We start from the raw sequence: 18,873 nt of genomic DNA, 5'->3' as shown, positions 1-18,873 counted from the left end.
CAGGTGCTGGAGATACGGAGATGAGAGATACAGAGGCTGCAAGGAGAGCCCCCTTCAAGTAGGGAAGACACCACATTTATACAATAATGTTAGATATGATCTAGAAAGGAACGAGAAATTGATTCTGTTGAGGCCTCAGGAATAAGACGTCTCAGAAGAGATGATCACAGACGAGGGTTTTATAAAATAAACTGAAGCTCTCCAAGAATATTTGGAGATGTGTGAGATAAGAGAAAATATATATGGGTCTCTGCCTCCCATGCCCGTTCCTGGCACAGAGCTCCTCAAACCCTTGTAATTTCCTAGGTGATAAGAGCACTAGAAACATCCCTTGTTCTAATATTTGTCTTTGACCCTGACACTGACCCAGGTCTCCTTAAACTCCTGTAAATTCTTAAGTGGTAAGAGTATTAGCAGCATCTTTTGCTCTAATGAGGTAACCCTGGTGGGCTCCTGGATGGGGGCTGGTCACCAGGAAGACCAAGCCATGCTGAGAAGCCCCACCCCCACCCATCAACACTTCTGCAGAAAAGGGAGAGGGTCTGGAAATGCAGTGAATAACTGACCACGCCTACGTGATGCGGCCTCCATGAACATCCCAACGGTATGGGGTCTGGAGAGCTTCCAGGTTGATGGACACATCCACACCAGGAGAGTGACACACCCCGACTCCACAGGAACAGAAGCTCCTGGGCTCAGGACCCCCCCCAGACCTCGCCCTAAATATCTCTTCATCCGGCTGTTCATCTGTACCCTTTATCATACCCTTTAATAAACTAGTAAAGGTAAGTACGCGTTTCCCTGAGTTCCGCGGACCACTCTAGCAGATTAACCAAACTCAAGGAGGGGGGTCTTTGGAACCTCTGATAACCTGGGCGTGTGAACTGGTATCTAAAGGCGGTCGGGGGGCATGGCAGTCTTGTGGGACTGAGCCCTTAACCTGCAGGATCTCGTGCCATCTCCAGGTAGATACCGAGCTGAATTGTAGGCCACCCAGGTGGTGTCACAGAGAATTGCCTGTTGTGAGGGAAAAACTTCCACACATCTGGTGACCAGAGGTGTCAGAAGTGGGATGTTTTGTGTGAGTAGTAAAGGAGATGCACAGGAAAGAGAAACACAGAAGGCAGGCAAGAATGGAGGTTTTCCCTATACAAGATGAAAGACAAGTTTTTCAAGCAGAATACGAAGTTTATACAAAGGCACGGCGTATGCAGGGAGATTTTAATTATTATTGTGACGGTGCTGATGTAGCAAAATAAGAACAAAACTGAAAAACTGAGAGGATGGTGAGTGGAGTCAGGAAAGAACCTGGGGAAGGAAAGGCCATTTCCAGGACAGGAAATAGAGCAGGTAGAGCTACAGTGGTGACTAGGACTGGGCAGTTAGACCCAACTGTTTTCTGTGCAGCAGACAGTCCATCTGGAGGGGAAGGGGGAACGGGGAAGTGGGGATGCCTGATGTCTTTCCAAGGATGAACCAAGAAAAACACAACCAGTAGTGACCATTTTGTCATGTAGAGAAATATCGAATCGCTATCTCACGCACTTGGACCTAACAGAGTGTTGTAGGTCAATTATACATCAATAAAAACAAACAAAACATTGCTAAATCAAAAAAACAACAACAGCAAAACACAACCAGCTACCTCTAGGAATGTGAGGCAGGAAGCAGCCAGGTGAGCGTTCCCTGACTCAAAGTTTAAAAAGTTGGAGACCACAGGCATACCTGAAAATTATTCTCTACTCTGAAAGCATTTCACTTTAGAACACCAGAAGTCCAATCAGATAACTTCTTTATCTTAAAAGTACTTAAAAGAGTACTATAATACACATACAGATGACCCCTGAACAACGTGGGGATTAATCTGCGTGTAACTAATCGTCAGCTCTCTGTATCCACGGTTCCTCCACTTCCACAGATTTAACCAACTGTGGACCGTGTACTACTGTAGTATTTACTGTTGAAAAATATATGCATGTAAGTGGACCCGGGAAGTTCAAAGCACATTGTTCAAGGGTCAACTACATTTTTAAATGCAGATACACAACAAGTATTAATTCTAACTATGTAAGGTACCATGGGGCAGCAGAAATATTATAGACACAGTTAAGTAAATAAGATATACTGTACCTTTAGGTGACAATGAGGTTTTAGATAAATTTAAATGCTTTAATCCCTTTGGGAGTTTGGCAAACTGAATACTTAAAGACGACACACCTGAGAAAGAAAGGGAAAAGGGGGATTGTTAGAATTTTTAAGTTGTTAGGATTGCTTTTGTTTTACAATGCCTGAAAGTTAACTTTGATTCCAATTAAAGTGATCGTTTTTTCTTTCTAATGTTAGACACTGTTTTCTAATCATCTACCATCATGCCTCCTTTACTTTCAGTCCTACCTATAGGGTAAGAGAAAAGCACAATTATCGAAACTTTACCATTAGAGATGTTTTTCTTTGGACCAAGTATTATCCTTTCCTCATAGTGCTATTTCAAATGCAAATAGTCTTGGGAAGAGTGATATAATTTCGACTCTTTTCTTTTTAACCTGTGTCTTAATGAGCTGATCACTCTTCTAGGTGAACGGATGCATGCTATTTAATTATTGTCAAGAAAAACAATGTGATGTTAACTATTCAGATAACGGCTTCACTTTAAGCAGATGACTTCCAATATTTAATTGGCTTATGGCTAACAACCTCAGACAAAGCAGCAGAGCATGTTTTAAACTACCTTTAACCTACGCTTGGTAACATAAAATTAATCCCAAGGAATGTACAGTAATAAAAATCCGGTGGTCTCTAAATTTAATGGCCAGAGTGGGCTACTGTGAAAACCAGCTCACTCACCCAAGGACTGTAATGAATGTAGACTCTTTTCTGGGAGGAAATAAGTAATAGATGAATGTATGCTCTTCCAACAGGTCCTTCAACCAACCTCCTGCTGTATCTGAGTTATCACCTTCCCAGGGGGCATGTTTTGGGAAGAATCCTAAAACAGTATTAACTGTATGGTCCCAAACTCCAGGCACCAATAAGGAACAACCGTGCTGGCTGCTGCCCTATCACATAACCCCAAATTACATATAAATTTTATCAATTAATACGTACTACTCTAGCAATAACCTAAACGTCATTCAGCTTGATGAAGCTTCTAGATGGGCATTTCCCCAAGGATGGTAGGGTACTGAGAGACCCTACCTATCTCCCACAGCATTTCCAAAATAAGTTTGACAATCACTGGATTAAATAATGTTAAACAGGTTTTTTAATTAAAAATATTTCTAGAGATTTGAAAATGTTAATCCATAATATTAATTGCAGAGAGGGAACAGGACTGATATTTAGTCAATACATTCTTGTAAAATGTATTGGGGTGGGAGGGGAGAGAGGAAAAAGATGGAGAAATTTTGAAAATTTATTAATCCAAAAGTCAAAAAAAGAGAGAGGAAAAGGGAACAACAAAAAAAAGTGATAAAGAGAAAACAGATATACAGTAGACTGTCACACAAATAAATCAATAATTACATTAAATATAAATGTACTAAGTATTCAGACTAAAAGTCAAAGATGGATTAGCTAAACAATAATATCAGATGGTTTTGAGAGACACACTTAGAAATGCATGTATTCCAAAGTGAACCTAAAAGCATGGAAAAAGATATATGCTGCAAATCTAACCAAAAGAAAGCTAGTTTATCTGTAATAATATAAAACAAGTTAGATTTTAAGAAGTATTACTAGAGATAAATGAGATATTTCTTTAATGAAGAAGATGTAATAGTTTTAAATCTGCACAATCTGAACATCACAGTCTCAAAATATATAAAGTAAATCTAATGGCAAAAAAAGAAAATACACGTATTATTATACATATATATGTGTGTATACACACACACACTCAATAGAGGGAGATTTTTAAACACATCTATGTCAGTAGCTGATAAATGGACAAAAAAAGCTATAAAATATACAAGATATCAAGAGCATACTGAAAAAAATCTATTTGATATATTTAAAACACTGTACTTAATAACTACAGAATATATTTCTTCAAAATACACAAGGAAAATTTACCAAAAGTGACCATCTACTGAGTCATAAAGCAAGTCTCAACAAACAGTATATTCCTTAACTTCTGTGAAATCATACAGAGTATATTTTCAAACTATTAGTATGTTCTCTAACTGCTACCATTACTATGGAATTAAGATAGGAATTATTTAAAAAATTACAGTTAGAAAAATCCCCCAATAATTAGAACTTAAGCAATATATTCCTACATAACAAATGAGTCCAAGAAAAAAAAATCACAATGGAAATCTTTTTAAAATTTTTATTTAAATTTTAAAAATTATGACATCCAATTTTGGGGATACAACTCAAGCCCTCCTTAGAGTGAAGTCTATACTCCTAAATACATATGTGAATAAAGAAGAAAAGCTGGAAACTAATTATCAAAGTATTCATCTCAAGATGTGTAAAAAAAAAAAAAAAGCAAATTTATCCTCACTCCATCCCTATAAACAGAAGGAAAGAAATAACAGAGAGAAGACATCATTAAACAGAAAGCAGTCATAAAATAAGTAAATTTAACAAAGCTTGTTCTTCAAAAAAAAAAAAACCAATAAAATTAATAAATCCCAGCAAGACTTTAAAAAAGAGAGAGAAAGAAAAGGATCAAATCAAATTATATAAATCAGAAATGAAAACAGAATGCTAGTAGCGATCCTGCAGACACTACAAATAGAACTGAAGGGTATAAAAAAAATCTACAGATCAAAAAATGTATCATTTTAGAAGAAATTCCACATGAAAAATACAACTTGGCAAAATTTACATAAGAAGAAATAATCTCTATTTAAGAAAATAATAAATCTATTATTAAAAACCTCTCAACAAAGAAAAGCAAAAGAAGACAAATATAAAAGAGTATGTATTATATAATTCTATAGTGGTGAGGTTCCAGAATAAATAAAGCTAATCTATCATAACAGAAGTCAGAATAGTAGTTACCTTTTCCAGGTGGTGGAGGGGAAGGGTGGGGCAAAACAAAAGAGAAGCTTGTGTAGTGCTGGTAATGTCCTATTTCTTGATCTTTGTAGAGGCTGCATAAGAGCATCCTCCTTGTAAAAATTCATTACAGGATTTACAAACTTTTATCAATGTACATTATACTTCAATGAAAAAAGTTACTTCAGAAAATTAGGTGCGGAAAATAACAGAGGAGAAAATCTAGATGTCTGTGGGTGGCAATGACTTTTTAGATACAACAGCAAAGGCACAGTCCATGAAAGAAATCATTGATAAGCTGGACTTCATTAAAATTAAAAAGTTCTATTGGTTACCAAGGAGGGGGGAAGGATAAATTGGGAGATTGGGATTGACACACTACTATATATAAAATAGATAATAAGAACCTACTGTATGTCACAGGAAACTACTCAACACTCTATAATGGCCTATATGGGAAAAGAATCTAAAAAAGAGTGGCTATATGTATATGTGTAACTGATTCACTTTGCTGTACAGCAGAAACTAACACAACATTGTAAATCAACTATATTCCAATATAAATTAATTTTAAAAAATCAACAAGTTCTGCTCTGCAAAGGACAATGTCAAGAGAATGAGAAGACAAGCCAGAGACTGAGAGGAAATCTTTGCAAAAGGCACATCTGATAAAGGACTGTTATTCAAAATATACAAGAACTCTTAAAACTCCACAGTAAGAAAATAAACAACCTAATCAAAAAATGAGCCGAAGACCTTAATAGATATCTCACCAAAGAAGATATACAGGTGGCAAATAAGCATATGAAAAGATGCTCTACATCTTATGTCATCAGGGAAATGCAAATTAAAACAACAATGAGCTACGACTACACACCTATTAGGATGGCCAAAATCTGGAACACTGACAACATCAAATGTTCCAGGATGTGGAGCAAGAGGAACGCTCACTCATTGCTGGTGGGAATGCAAAATGGGACAGCTGCTTTGGAAGACAGTTTGGTGATTCCTTATAAAACTAAACTTATTGTTACCATGTAATTCAGCAATCACACGCCTTGGTATTTACCCATAGTAGTTGAAAACTACACGAAATTCTGGAAAAGGCAAAACTCTGGAAACAGTAGAAAGACCAGTGATTGCCAGGGGTTGGGTATGGGGGTGCATGGGGAGGAAGGATAAACAGGTAGAACACAGAATTTTTCAGGCAGTGAAAATACTCTGCATGATACTATACTATAATGAGGGATGCATGTCATTATACATTTGTCCAAACCCATTAAACACCAAGAGTGAACCCTAATGAAAACTATGGACTTTGGGTGATTACGATGCATTAATGGAGGGTCATCAATCATAACAAATGTCTTAACTCTGCTGATGGATGTTGATAACAAGGGAGGCTATGCCTATGTGGGCCCAGGGAATATATGAAATCTCTCTACATTTCTCTCAATTGTGCTGTGAACCTAAAACTACTCTAAAAAAGTTAAGTCTTTAAAAAAAATTAGGTATGGAAGAGGAAAGGACACCAGATTCTTATTTTAAATATTGACAAGAGTTATCACTGACTACTCAGGACCAATTCTTTCACGTATTTTTTCACTCAGCAAAGTATATGCTACGACAATGTTTAAAAATGGATATATATATCCCCAAATCATGCTGAAAATATCTGTTAGATCGAAGTTAAACTTCAAGTTTGTTTCACTCAGGTTGACTTGAGTTGTTTTGCTTTGTTCTTTGAGAAAATGATAATTTCTAAACTTTCAATATTTTCTTTTGTGTCAGACACACCTGGAACACCACATAAAATTGTAAATGCCTACAACCAAATGCAAGGCCAGAATGGAACAATTATTTTACACTACTGGTGACACCCACCCATCTGTTCGTTCCTTAATCATAAACTTCCTTTTAAAAAGGAAGGTAGACAAAAAAGAATAAATAATCCAACAATACTTTTCTCTAGAAATAGAACTATCACACCCTCAAGTAATGAAAGTAATAAAACGTGAAGCTCCTAAGTTAGAATAAAGGTGAATAAAGTCATGTTTGAGCATTTATTTTAAACAAAGAAAGCAGGATTAAAGGTAAAAAGGACTAAAGTCTCAGATACAAGATTGTTCAGTTAAAGTATTTTTTATCTAATCCCAGACTAAGTTACTAGCTTCTTTTTTTCTTGATGAAATGTTTTGTTTTAGTTTCCTAGGCATCCACAACTCATAAATATATTATATTTCTTCTTTAAAGAAACACCCTTGCTAAGTGCTAATGGAATGAAAGGCATAACTGGGGCCAGTACTGTTCAGTTTTTTGAAAATGAAAAAACTAAATTCACTTTTGATAAAAACGTAACAGATTATTACACAAAGGGTCCTCCACTCTGGCAGACTTCAGAAATGGGGTCTTGGCAACATGAATGAATTGAGGGTGCCTGGCAGCCAAAATCTCAGGAAAAACAAAAAAATTAACCTGCCTTGTACTTCCTGAAGTCAGTTACTCAACAGTGCCATGGAAGAAACTGATCACCAAGAAAACATTTCCCCACAAAGAAAGGACAGAAGAGACGTTTTCAACCTCTGGCCAAAACTATTCAATTCTGCCCCCCAAATAAAGCAAAACTTAGCCTTCAGAGCTGTGAATTAAAACGAAATTTATCACCAAAAGCTTTCATCTGGACACTTTACTGGATGAATAACCCTTCTTGTAATTTATTTTTGTTTTACTATGTGTCAAATTTAGAAGAAAAAAATGGTCGAATTTTTATTTCTCCTTTCAAAACAAAACTATTATCGAAATATTTATGACTAATAAAAAAGTAATTATAAAATGTTTAGAATTATAATTTGCCATCTGATGTAATTAACTTCCTAAGACAGGAAATTAAATTTGACATTGCAGTTTTAACCCATTAATCATGCATGTACTTAAAAGCCTATGACAATAACATATAAAACTCTAAAATTTTGATATTCTGGAATCAGTGTGATTCACATGGTTGGAAAAAACGGTTTAAGGTGGGTCCTGGTTGACCGGAAGCATAATATTAATAATTTAACAAAATCCTGCTATGGAGTTCTAGCAACATGATACAGGGAAACAAAAGACCTCTTTCTTGTCGGTTAGAAAGGATATAGATTTGACACTGTAGATACCGGAACACAGGTGAGAGTTAAAATCTTTAGATCTCTACTAATTCCAATGGCTTCCCTGGAGAGTTCAGAAACACTAAAAAAAAAAACTAAGTAAATAAATAAAACACGATGGAGTATTTCCATTTCAAAAATAAGACTGAGAGAAAGAGATTCAAGAACTAGGAATATAGGAATAAAAGACTAGTGGGAAAAAACTGTCAACACACTTAATTTTTGAATGCCCTAAAATCCAAATCTATGCAGTTTTTAAAATACTGTTTTACCCTGTATAACCATAAAAATATCAATTAAATATGGCTGAAATCATGACTCTAAACAAAAGTACTTTCTGCTGAGTAGCTGTCGCACAGAAACCTGGCCTCTTTAAATATCAAAGTGATTAAGAAAATGCATTGACGTGCTATGGAAAAAGCCAATGTTTTCCAAATCGCATACACAAAATTATTTCCTTACACTTCCAAGGGAAATCTAGACAGCCAAATCAGAAAATCCCCACCACAGTATAAGAGGCTGATTGATTGATCACTAAGGCAATTCTGAACAAGAGTCTGTCGGTACTAGGTATGACTCTGCAAACTTTTCCAAATTATGTAAACGTGGTTTCCTCATCTCTAAAGGGGAATAATAACATTTGTGCTATTTAACTTCACAAGACTATTTTATGAATCAAATATGGTAGTAAAAGTTAACACTTATTGAGAGTGTATAGTATGTGACAGGCGATTCTTATGGCTGTTATGTGTATTATCTCATTTAATCTTTAGAACACCGTTATGTAGGACGTGCTATTATTATTTTAGAGATAGGAAATCTGAGGCATAGAGAAGTTAGGTAACTAGTCCAAGGAAACTCAGATGTAAAGTAGAGAAGCCCAGATTTGAACTATGTATTTTGACTGCAGAATCCACTGGTATACACTGAGATATGAAAGATCTACAGCACCCCAAAATGTAAGGGACAATTCTAGAATCTATTTATCTTGTCTCATCCAGAAAATCAAATCAGAGCCACCACCAGATGGCTGGAGAAAAAATAAAATATTTGGGTGCTTTAGGTCAACATTTCCAAAAGAAAAACACTCCAAGACAGGATTCTAAATCATCTTTAAACAAAATAATCCAATTTAGAACAAAGTGAGGGGAGGAAATAAGGACAGACATTCCTGAAGAGACTAAGATCATAAAATCTAGGATAACTGGGACGGGTAACTAGGGAGAACAGAACACAGAGCTTGTGACATTTAGGGAAGGAAAGTGTGTGAAATGAGCAGAGAGAGAAGAGCTGCACTCCCCCAAAACACTCAACTTTGATCCAAAAAGTCATCAGATCCAAAGGATTAGTCACGAGGTGATGACTGAAACACCCTGGTTCAGATACTAGGTCAGCCCAGAGGACTCACCACAGAACTAGTTAATGAAGTTCAGCTAGAACAGGGAGTTTCAAGCCTTTTCAACCATGACCCACATAAAGAAAGAGATTTGTCATCATGATGCAGGAACCTCATAGCAAAATAAACACATACACATGTAATAGGAAACTAAAACCCAAAATTTCCTGAAAAATGCACTCTGGTATTTTCTATTCTATTTCTTTTTTTTTTTTTTAATGCTTACCAGGTCTTGACCCACAATCTGAAAACACACTGGGATAGAAGGCCAAGAGCAAGCTGGGGCGCAGGGCCGGCCCCACAAACAGGATAAGAGAAGCTCCTGCCTGTGTGTGGTCCGTTCACTGCCCTGTGGGGCTCTCGCAGAGCAGAAGCAGGGCATCCAGCATTGGAAACGTTGCCCATACACACTACACCCCTCCTACTAAATCATACTTCAACCTCCTCCACCCCAAGCCCCTTAACAACAGAAGGCTGCCTGTCCTCTGCACATGAGCCTGACAGGGAAGCTGAGCTGTAAATATCAGGGCTTTGCTGCATCAACTTTCATATCACAAAGCAAGGAGCCAAACTTCCTCTCTAGAGTTTCCAAATAAGTCCCTGAAAGAATGGTTCAGGTACAAAATCAAATTCCACTTGGTGCTTAAATTCCTCAGAATTCGAGGCTGCCAAACTGCCTTGTGTTTCTTTGCAATTCCTTGTAAATAATCGTCCTGGGCTCGGTCTCAAGACTGAACAATTCAATTGCAAACTCCTCCTCCATGCTTTTTTATTGTTTTCCATTGAAAAGCTCAGAAAAAAAGTCATGAACATTTTTCCCTATTTTGAAGTTTCTATAAATATTTTACACTCAGTTGGATTTCTTGTGGACTTTCCATCCAGGAGCAGAAAAGCTACCAATCACTTTCAGATATTTAGCCTGGATGAAAAAAAAGCCCATAAAGAATTTGTGTTCAGAAGGGTCAGCCCCAAGAGTGAAAAAAGGTGGGGAATACAGGTGTTGGCAATTGTCCCAGGGCACCGGCAAACACAGCGACGAATGAATCAGAGGGGGCAGAAATGTGTCAGAAGTGTCAAAACTTGAATGTAAGTGAGCAGAAAACACCCCGAAGAGTCGGTATCTACGCATCAAGCTGTGGAAAACATCCTTGGAAGGATTCATGGTTCTAACACCTGGGAACAGACTGCAGGTAGGTGAAAAGATGCACAAAATCAGGTCACACAGGTAGGAAAGTGGAGCAAAGAGGCAGGCAAATGTCATCTCTGAATACATGCTCTGACTCTGTACAAAAGAAATCTCTATAAACTTCACCATGGTTTTCAACTGCAATTTAAAAACCACAAAAGGGAATTCGATTAAATGAAATCAAATTTAAAGAAAATATTTATTGATTACGTACAAGGTCTTAGGCTAGATGTAGTGTGTCTTCGAAGGTTAGGAAAGAATGATGGACGGAAGTAGGGAAGAGAACTAAGCTGGTGGAGAAACATCCACATCTAATTACAATGCGGCAGAATGAAGGAAGCACTGTTGCAGGAGTTTAAACCAAAGGAGAGGGTCCAATAGACAAGGTTGTCCAGTAGGGCTGCACCTCAGGGCATATGACGCACATGACAAGAAAGATGAAGGGCCTCAGACTCATTCTGCCCCTCACTGCCTCCCAAACCCAAACAATAACAAGATGTCTTTGGGGTCTGGCTTCTTCAACTGAGCGTAACGTTTCAGGGGGTTCAACCGTGTCTTAGGCAGGATCAGTGCCACGTTCTCTCATGCTACTGAGTAGTGTTTCACAGTACAGATACACCATATTTTGTTTATCCCCTCACCAGTAATGGGCATTTGGGTTTCCACTTTGGGGCGATCATGAGTAACACTGCTATCAACATTCATTCACGAGTCTTCTTGTGGACATACGTTTCATTTCTCTTGGGTAACACCTAGAAGTGGAACTGCTGGGTCATCAAGCAAATTTGTGTTTAACTTTTTTTTTTTTTTTTTTTTTTGCGGTACGCGGGCCTCTCACTGCTATGGCCTCTCCCGTTGCGGAGCACAGGCTCCGGACGTGCAGGCTCAGCGGCCATGGCTCACGGGCCCAGCCGCTCCGCGGCATGTGGGATCTTCCCGGACCGGGGCACGAACCCGTGTTCCCTGCATCAGCAGGCAGACTCCCAACCACTGCGCCACCAGGGAAGCCCCTGTGTTTAACTTTTGAAGCAACTGGTTAACCAGTATCCAAAGAGGCTGCCCCATTTTACACTCCTGCCAGTAATGCATGAGTTCCCATTTCCCACATCCTCTCCAACACTTATGTTGATTATAGGCAAACTATTGGCTCTGAAGTGGTATCTCAATGTGGTTTGAATTTGTGTTTGCCTGATCACTAAGGAGTGTCCCTTACTGCACTCTGGATTTCACATCCTTAGCAACTGGCATTTAACAACTACTGATTTTGTCCTGCCAGTAGAGAAAAATGTTCGAGTCCCTTCCATCTTAAAAACAAAAGCCAAACAGACCTCATGTCTATAAAAGGTGATCTATAATGGTTTCCACTTTGTTATAGTCACCTCTTTGTGGCATTCGACTAATAGAACAGTTGTTTTTCTTAAAGAAAAGACTAAACCCCAGAGAAACTCCTGTTGCAGGGATATGTCTCCATTATTTTCAGCTTTGCCCTATGTATCTATGAGAGTGTCTTTCACATGAACTAGTTTTCCAATTCAGTCTCAACCTTCCTTTAGGTTCACTACTTCAGAAGCTGTGAAGTTCCTCTTCGAATGTTTGTTTGGAAACCACATGGGTATCTTTTTCAATGAAGAACAATGTCAATATCAGGAATAAAAAAGCAGAGCTGAATGTCTATATCAGTATCTTCAGCTCAGTTGAATAATTAATCCTCATCGAATATATAACATCACAAGATGAAAGACCCTTATTCAACAATGCTGGAAAACACCTGCAACAGATAATGAAAAGGAAGTAATCTCTCTAGAGATAAAGCTACTTCATCTTAAACCTCATCCATCAACGTTCTCCTACTGTGAATTCAAACTCTCAAGTTTCACTTTCTAAACCTACTGACTCTTCCCTCTACTCACACAAACACTTGTAATGAAAACTTCTTTTGCCTCATCATGAAATCTAGTCCTTCAACTTCTCTCTATTCTTACATTCAAATCTTGTTAAAAATTTAAAAACATTTGTGATGGTCAGAATCGTAAGATGGTCCTCAAGATTCCTGCCCCCTGGTAAACACACCCACTATAATTTCTTCAAGTGTGTGGGCAGACCAGTGAATATGCTGGGATATTATGAATGTGATTAGGTTACTAATCAGTCAACTCCGAGTTAATGAAAAGGGAGATTGGGGCTTCCCTGGTGGCGCAGTGGTTGGGAGTCCGCCTGCCAATGCAGGAGACGCGGGTTCGTGCCCCGGACCGGGAAGATCCCACATGCCGCGGAGCAGCTGGGCCCGTGGCCATGGCCGCTGAGCCTGCGCGTCCGGAGCCTGTGCTCTGCAATGGGAGAGGCCACAACAGTGAGAGGCCCACATACCGCAAAAAAAAAAAAAAAAAAAAAAAAGGGAGATTGTCTTGGGTGGGTCTGACTCAAACAGGTGAGCAGACTGAAAGAAAGAGCATCAGAGAGATGTGCTTCTGCTGGCCTGGAACGCGAGGCAGACAGGCATGTTGTGAGAGGAGGGGACTACATGGCAAGGACCTGAACACAGCCTCCAGATGCTGGGAGTGGTCCCGGGCAAGCAGCGAGCAAGAAAATAATGACCTAGTCCTACAGCCTCAGGAAACTGATTCTGCCAACAACCAGTGAGCTTGAGGAAGACCCCAGGTCACAGGTAAGATCACAGCCCCAGCTAACAACTTGATTTCTGCCTCATGGCACTGAGAACCCACCTAACCTCTACCCAGACTTCTGACCCCAAAACACTGTGTCATAATAAATCTGTGTCACCTTAAGCGGCCATGTTTCTGGTAATTTGTTACCCAGCAATAAAAAACCAATACAATAGTTTAAAAATAATATCCTCTTTCCGAGAAAGACAAATACCATATCACTTATACGTAGAATCTAAAATATGACACAAACGAACATATCTACAAAACAGAAACAGACGCACAGACATAGAGAACAGACATGTGGTTGCCAAGGGGGAGGGGAGGTCGGGGAGAGGGATGGACTGGGAGTCTGGGGTTAGTAGATGCAAACTATTTCATCTGGAATGGATAGACAACATGGTCCTACTGTATAGCACGGGGAACTATATTCAGTATCCTGGGATAAACCATAACGGAAAAGAATATAAAAGAGAATGTATATATGTGTATAACTGAATCACTTGGTTGTACAGCAGAAATTAACACAACATTGTAAATCAACTAGACGTCAATAAAAATAATAAATAAAAATAATATCCTCCTTTCCATCTGTGTCACTTCAAGAATAGCTTATCAGCTGATAAAACTGTAGCACGAGTATTTTCACAAAAGGGTGGAAAGAATTAGAAGCCAACAAGAGCATCAGCAGCATTTATACCATAATTACAACTAAGCTTGACACTATTCTTCAGGCGTGGCTCAATTAAAACTCCCTAATCCTCTTACAGTTCTGGCATCAATGGTCACGTAGATGTTACGGTACCTCGATCCTCCAGTGGGTTGCCAGCAAGGTTAATCGTATGGAGTCCTGAGTTGGGATTATGTGCTAGAGCACTGGCCAGTTTTTGTGCAAAATCTCTGCAAGTAAACAAAACGGTCAGATGAAATAACACAAAGTGTAAAACTGCTCAAATAAAAAATTTAAAGCTAGAATAGCTAGGGTGAAATCTAAAAAGAGAAAAGCATTCTTTACAATATTAACCTATGTATCATATATTTGTTAAGAACCAATCTATTTACCCTAGTTCATATCCTCATTAGAGTCTGTAAAGCCATAGCTAGAATATGATTCATCTTGATCAGTCAAAATCTCATTCAAAAGAAAAAAGAAAATATATAATTGCCCCTTTAAAGACACACTGCAGGATGCTATTAGTAGTACTATTTGGCTCCTTCATGACTTAAAAAACAAATCCTGAACTGAACCTGCTTTTCATGAAAAGTACAGTAGGCTATTCACTGTATCAGTTCTAATTTCATGCAATAATCATGAACGCAAAACTGACTGCCCTAATCATTGAATTTAAAGGCTACAGTCGCTAGCGCTATATTTTAACAAAAGTCAAAATCACTATTTCAGGTGTGTTTAACGTAAAATAACACACTAAGTGCTATGATTATGAAACCGTCAACCCTCCTCATGTAGTAGCAATAGTCTTTACTCCAGCAGATTCAAACTCGTCTGCCCCTGGTAAGGCTTGGGTATTGGTTACTGAACCACCAGATGAAGATTATTTAAGTGTGAATTTGAAAAGGGAGAGAAATGGCTAAAACAGCTCAAAACAAAGCAGTAACATCCTATGAAATGTGTTATTACTATGACTACCATTAATGATACTAGTGAAAGCTAATGCATAGCATCTATAATATGAAAGATACTTTTCTAAACACTTCCCAAGTATTAATCCATTTATCCTTACTACCATATTCTATAAAGTAGGCATTATTATTATCTCCACCTTAAACATGAAGACACTGAGGCACAGAGAACTGAAACAATTTGCCCAAAGCCATCAGGCATCTGGCTCAAGGGTCCATGCTCTTACCCACTATACTTATGTACCCTCAGAAATACCATGTGACACAACCGCAAAAGATGTTAGAAAATCCTTGACCTTCATGATAATGATGGGGATCACAGGGACTTTTTTAAAGAAAGGAATACACTATACTCTATATGTGAGTAGCCTAACGTTTTTCTCAAAACTATACATTAATTTTAGAGGAAATGGAAAAATGTTTTAAAGCAACACATTCATGTATTCAGGAAATACTCACGTTCTAAGTCCAGCGTTTTCCAACACCAGTTCTTCCAGTCGATTGGACCTACTCACCACCCTCAAGATCTGTTCGCAGACATCAGTGGACTATAAGAGAAAATATTCTTTGACCATGTCATAGGTCTAAAAATAATCTCACTTCACTGTCATAAATCTATGCAGATGCAAAGTTTTTGTTAAATAAATCATTCATTCAACAAACTATGACTCAACATCTACTACTACCCACCCTCACGATGAAGGTCCTGGGAATACAACGCAGAGGACAAGGTCTCTGCCTTCAAGAGTGTACCCTCCGGAAGGCAATCAGACAAGAAGGAAATACACAATTATGATAGAAAAATAGAAATATAGAAATAGAAAACTAGAAAGGCCATTTTTGGTAGTGCTATGGGCATACAGAGGCGTATCTCACCCAATCCTGGGAAAACCAAAAGGACTTCCCAAGAAAGGGATATCCAAAATCACACACTAAAGACTGAGTGGTAGCAACAATGGTGATGATGACGATGAGGCTTTCTTTACTGAGCTAAGCCCTTTACGTGTATTTCATTATAAAACTGTTAATTATTATTATTCCCTTTTTGTAGATAAGAAAATTAGATTAAAGATGTCATGTACTTTAAAAGGGAGGCTGAATAACCACTTGATAATCGTTAGGTATTACGATGTTCCTACTAGTTGTAGGTAATAAGAAAGACTTCAGTAATTAATAAGAAAGGTAAGATTAAGGTAAGGTAATAAGAAAGACTTCAGTAAGGTAATAAGAAAGACTTCAGTAATTAATGGTCTCATGTTAATAAATCTCATGTTTACAAAAATTATGTAGTCGTAAACTTACATCTGTCAAACTATTTTAAATTCTTATGATATAATGTTAAATGAAAATGCATAATTAAAATGTTTAATAAAGATTACAACAATTGAAATAGGTGAGCTACGTAGCAAAAGTCTTGAGGGGACTATGAAAAATGAAGAGTTGTGCCCTGGTAGAATTGTGCATAATTTTTTCTTTTAAATTTTTATCTATTAATGTTTTATATTTACTTATATCCTGCCTTATTCCAAAAGTAATTTAAGGTGGCTCCTGACCTTAAAATTATTTGGACATTAAAAAGTGATATTTAAATGTCTTTATAATCTAGGGTCTATTTAAATCCTTTTATATTATTTTAAAAAGAGAGAGAGAGAAATCATTTTGTGTCATGCATACAAATGTCAAAGCAGTTTCTTTTCTTAGAATACCACATAAAAGTATTATAGTTCTTTGATTTATCAGATCATAAATACCCAAGTGGATTAACCATTATGGGAACAGTATAAAATATAGCAAAAGTTCTCCAGTGAAGTAGCCTTTAGAAAAACTGACTTGGAAAAACCACCAAGTCACCCAGCATTTAAGGCTGTTATAATTCTTCTGTGCTGCTTGATCCCACTGGGTCTATAATGTTGCTTTCACACTATTCCTGGGCTTCTAATGTGTCCCACAGATTGATGAGGGGAGAGGAAAATTAATTCCAAGTGACCCAATGCCTGCAATTTATATTATGCTGACAGTGGTGATTTTCAAAATGGTGACCCCTTATCAGTATAATTCTTCGCCTTACAATATACAACCAGAGGAACTGATCTTATTCTGTGTCGTCATGATAAAAAGTGATTACTCAGACATGTTTTTGCAAAGATTATTCTAATTTCCAGAAATAATCCATGGTATCATTACCGTTCCAGGGCTACCTCAGAGCATCCAGAAAAGTAATTTACCAAAGCCAGGATGTAAAGCAGGGCTTTCATCTACCCATTGGGCATAATTACTGTAATAAAAGTTTTTTTAAAAATGTATGAAAAGTGTGTCCAACTTTTCTTTAAGATGCCAGTAGGGGAGAGGAGTAATAAGTCGTTCATGATTACATTAATTTTGCTACTTTTTATTAAGTGCCAACTACATGAAAAGCATTATTTGCTACACCAAAGAATATAAAGTGATGGACATTTTAAAGAGATACACACACAAACCTAGATAACAAGTAAATGTTACCATTACGTAGTCTTCCCCAAATGTCTACTTCATGTTCAGCACTACGTTTACAGATTTAGAGGAAATTTTTTTTAACGAATTAATACAATGACTCTCTAAGAGCTTGTATTTATTTAAAAATCAAATGTAGGACTTCCCTGGTGGTGCGGTGGTTAAGAATCCGCTTGCCAATGCAGCAGACACAGGTTCAAGCCCTGGTCCAGGAAGATCCCACATGCTGCAAAGCAACTAAGCCCATGCACCGCAACTACTGAGCCTGCACTCTAGATTCCGCGAGCCACAACTACTGAGCCCGCGCACCACAACTACTGAAGCCTGCACACCTAGAGCTCATGCTGTGCAACGAGAAGTCACTGCAATGAGAAGTCCACACACCACACACCTCTAGTTGAGTCCCCTGCTCGCCTCAACTAGAGAAAGCCCGCGCGCAGCAATGAAGACCCAACGCAGCCAAAAAAAATAAAAATAAAATAAATTTAAAAAATAAGAAAATCAACTTTAAAAAATTTAAAAATAAAAAGTACAGTATAAAAACTAGAAGAATCACTATAAAATAACAAATGAACTAATCCAATAAAACAAATATGAAAATTTGGAACTAAGAGGAACCACGTACATTATCCAGCCCAACCACATCATTTTTAAATGATTTTAAAAGACCCACTGATGCTCAATGACTTGCCTAAATTCTAAAACTGAGAGCGTTGAGCAAGACCTCAATTCTACTGCTAATTTAATGAGTCCAGAATCCTGGTCCTAATTGCATATTCAGCATATCTTCAAAAAAAAAAAATCCCTCTATCCCTCCATTTAAATTTACGATACTGACTGCTAACTGGCTTCATAAGATCAGCATAAAGCATATGTCATATTTTTCCTGTGGTACCTTCAGCTCAGGAGACTTCTACTGAGCAAGCGGCAATCTTAACAACGCAGAGAATTCATGTAACTTGAGAGGAGGTTACTTCTTTCTACACTTCGTGTTTTAAAAAATTCACGGAAGGTGTAATGCCTTCCTTTGCCTCAAACAGACCAGGTGTTAGAAAACGTTCTGAGACTGCATACTGTAGAAGCCATCAATGGGGAAAGTATCATTTCTTTCTTTCTTTTTTTTTTTTCTAATTTCTCTTTTTGGCTGTGTTGGGTCTTCGTTGCTGCGTGCAGGCTTTCTCTAGTTGCGGCGAGCAGGGGCTACTCTTTGTTGGGGTGTGCAGGCTTCTTATTGCGATGGCTTCTCTTGTTGTGGAGCACAGGCTCTAGGCGCACAGGCTTCAGTAGTTGCAGCACGCAGGCTCAATAGTCGTGGCTCATGGGCTCTAGAGCGCAGGCTCA

At 38.0% G+C, this 18,873-nt stretch overlaps 1 protein-coding gene across 1 annotated transcript in view; it reads right to left on the bottom strand.

Annotated features, from left to right (window-relative positions):
* CARMIL1 (capping protein regulator and myosin 1 linker 1) overlaps positions 1-18,873 on the bottom strand; it is a gene marked incomplete at its 5' end in the record, with an annotated part of 315,787 nt that overhangs the window by 125,133 nt on the left and 171,781 nt on the right. Inside the window, 3 exons of the mRNA XM_082664795.1 lie at positions 2,131-2,217; positions 14,207-14,301; positions 15,502-15,590. Of these exons, the coding sequence (XP_082520921.1) occupies positions 2,131-2,217; positions 14,207-14,301; positions 15,502-15,590 (271 nt within the window). The remainder of the gene's footprint in view (positions 1-2,130; positions 2,218-14,206; positions 14,302-15,501; positions 15,591-18,873) is intronic.

The sequence above is a fragment of the Grampus griseus genome (assembly GCF_964374135.1).
Source record: "Grampus griseus genome assembly, chromosome: 10".
NCBI classification, from domain to species: domain Eukaryota; kingdom Metazoa; phylum Chordata; class Mammalia; order Artiodactyla; family Delphinidae; genus Grampus; species Grampus griseus.
This window is presented reverse-complemented; position numbering and strand designations above follow the sequence as displayed.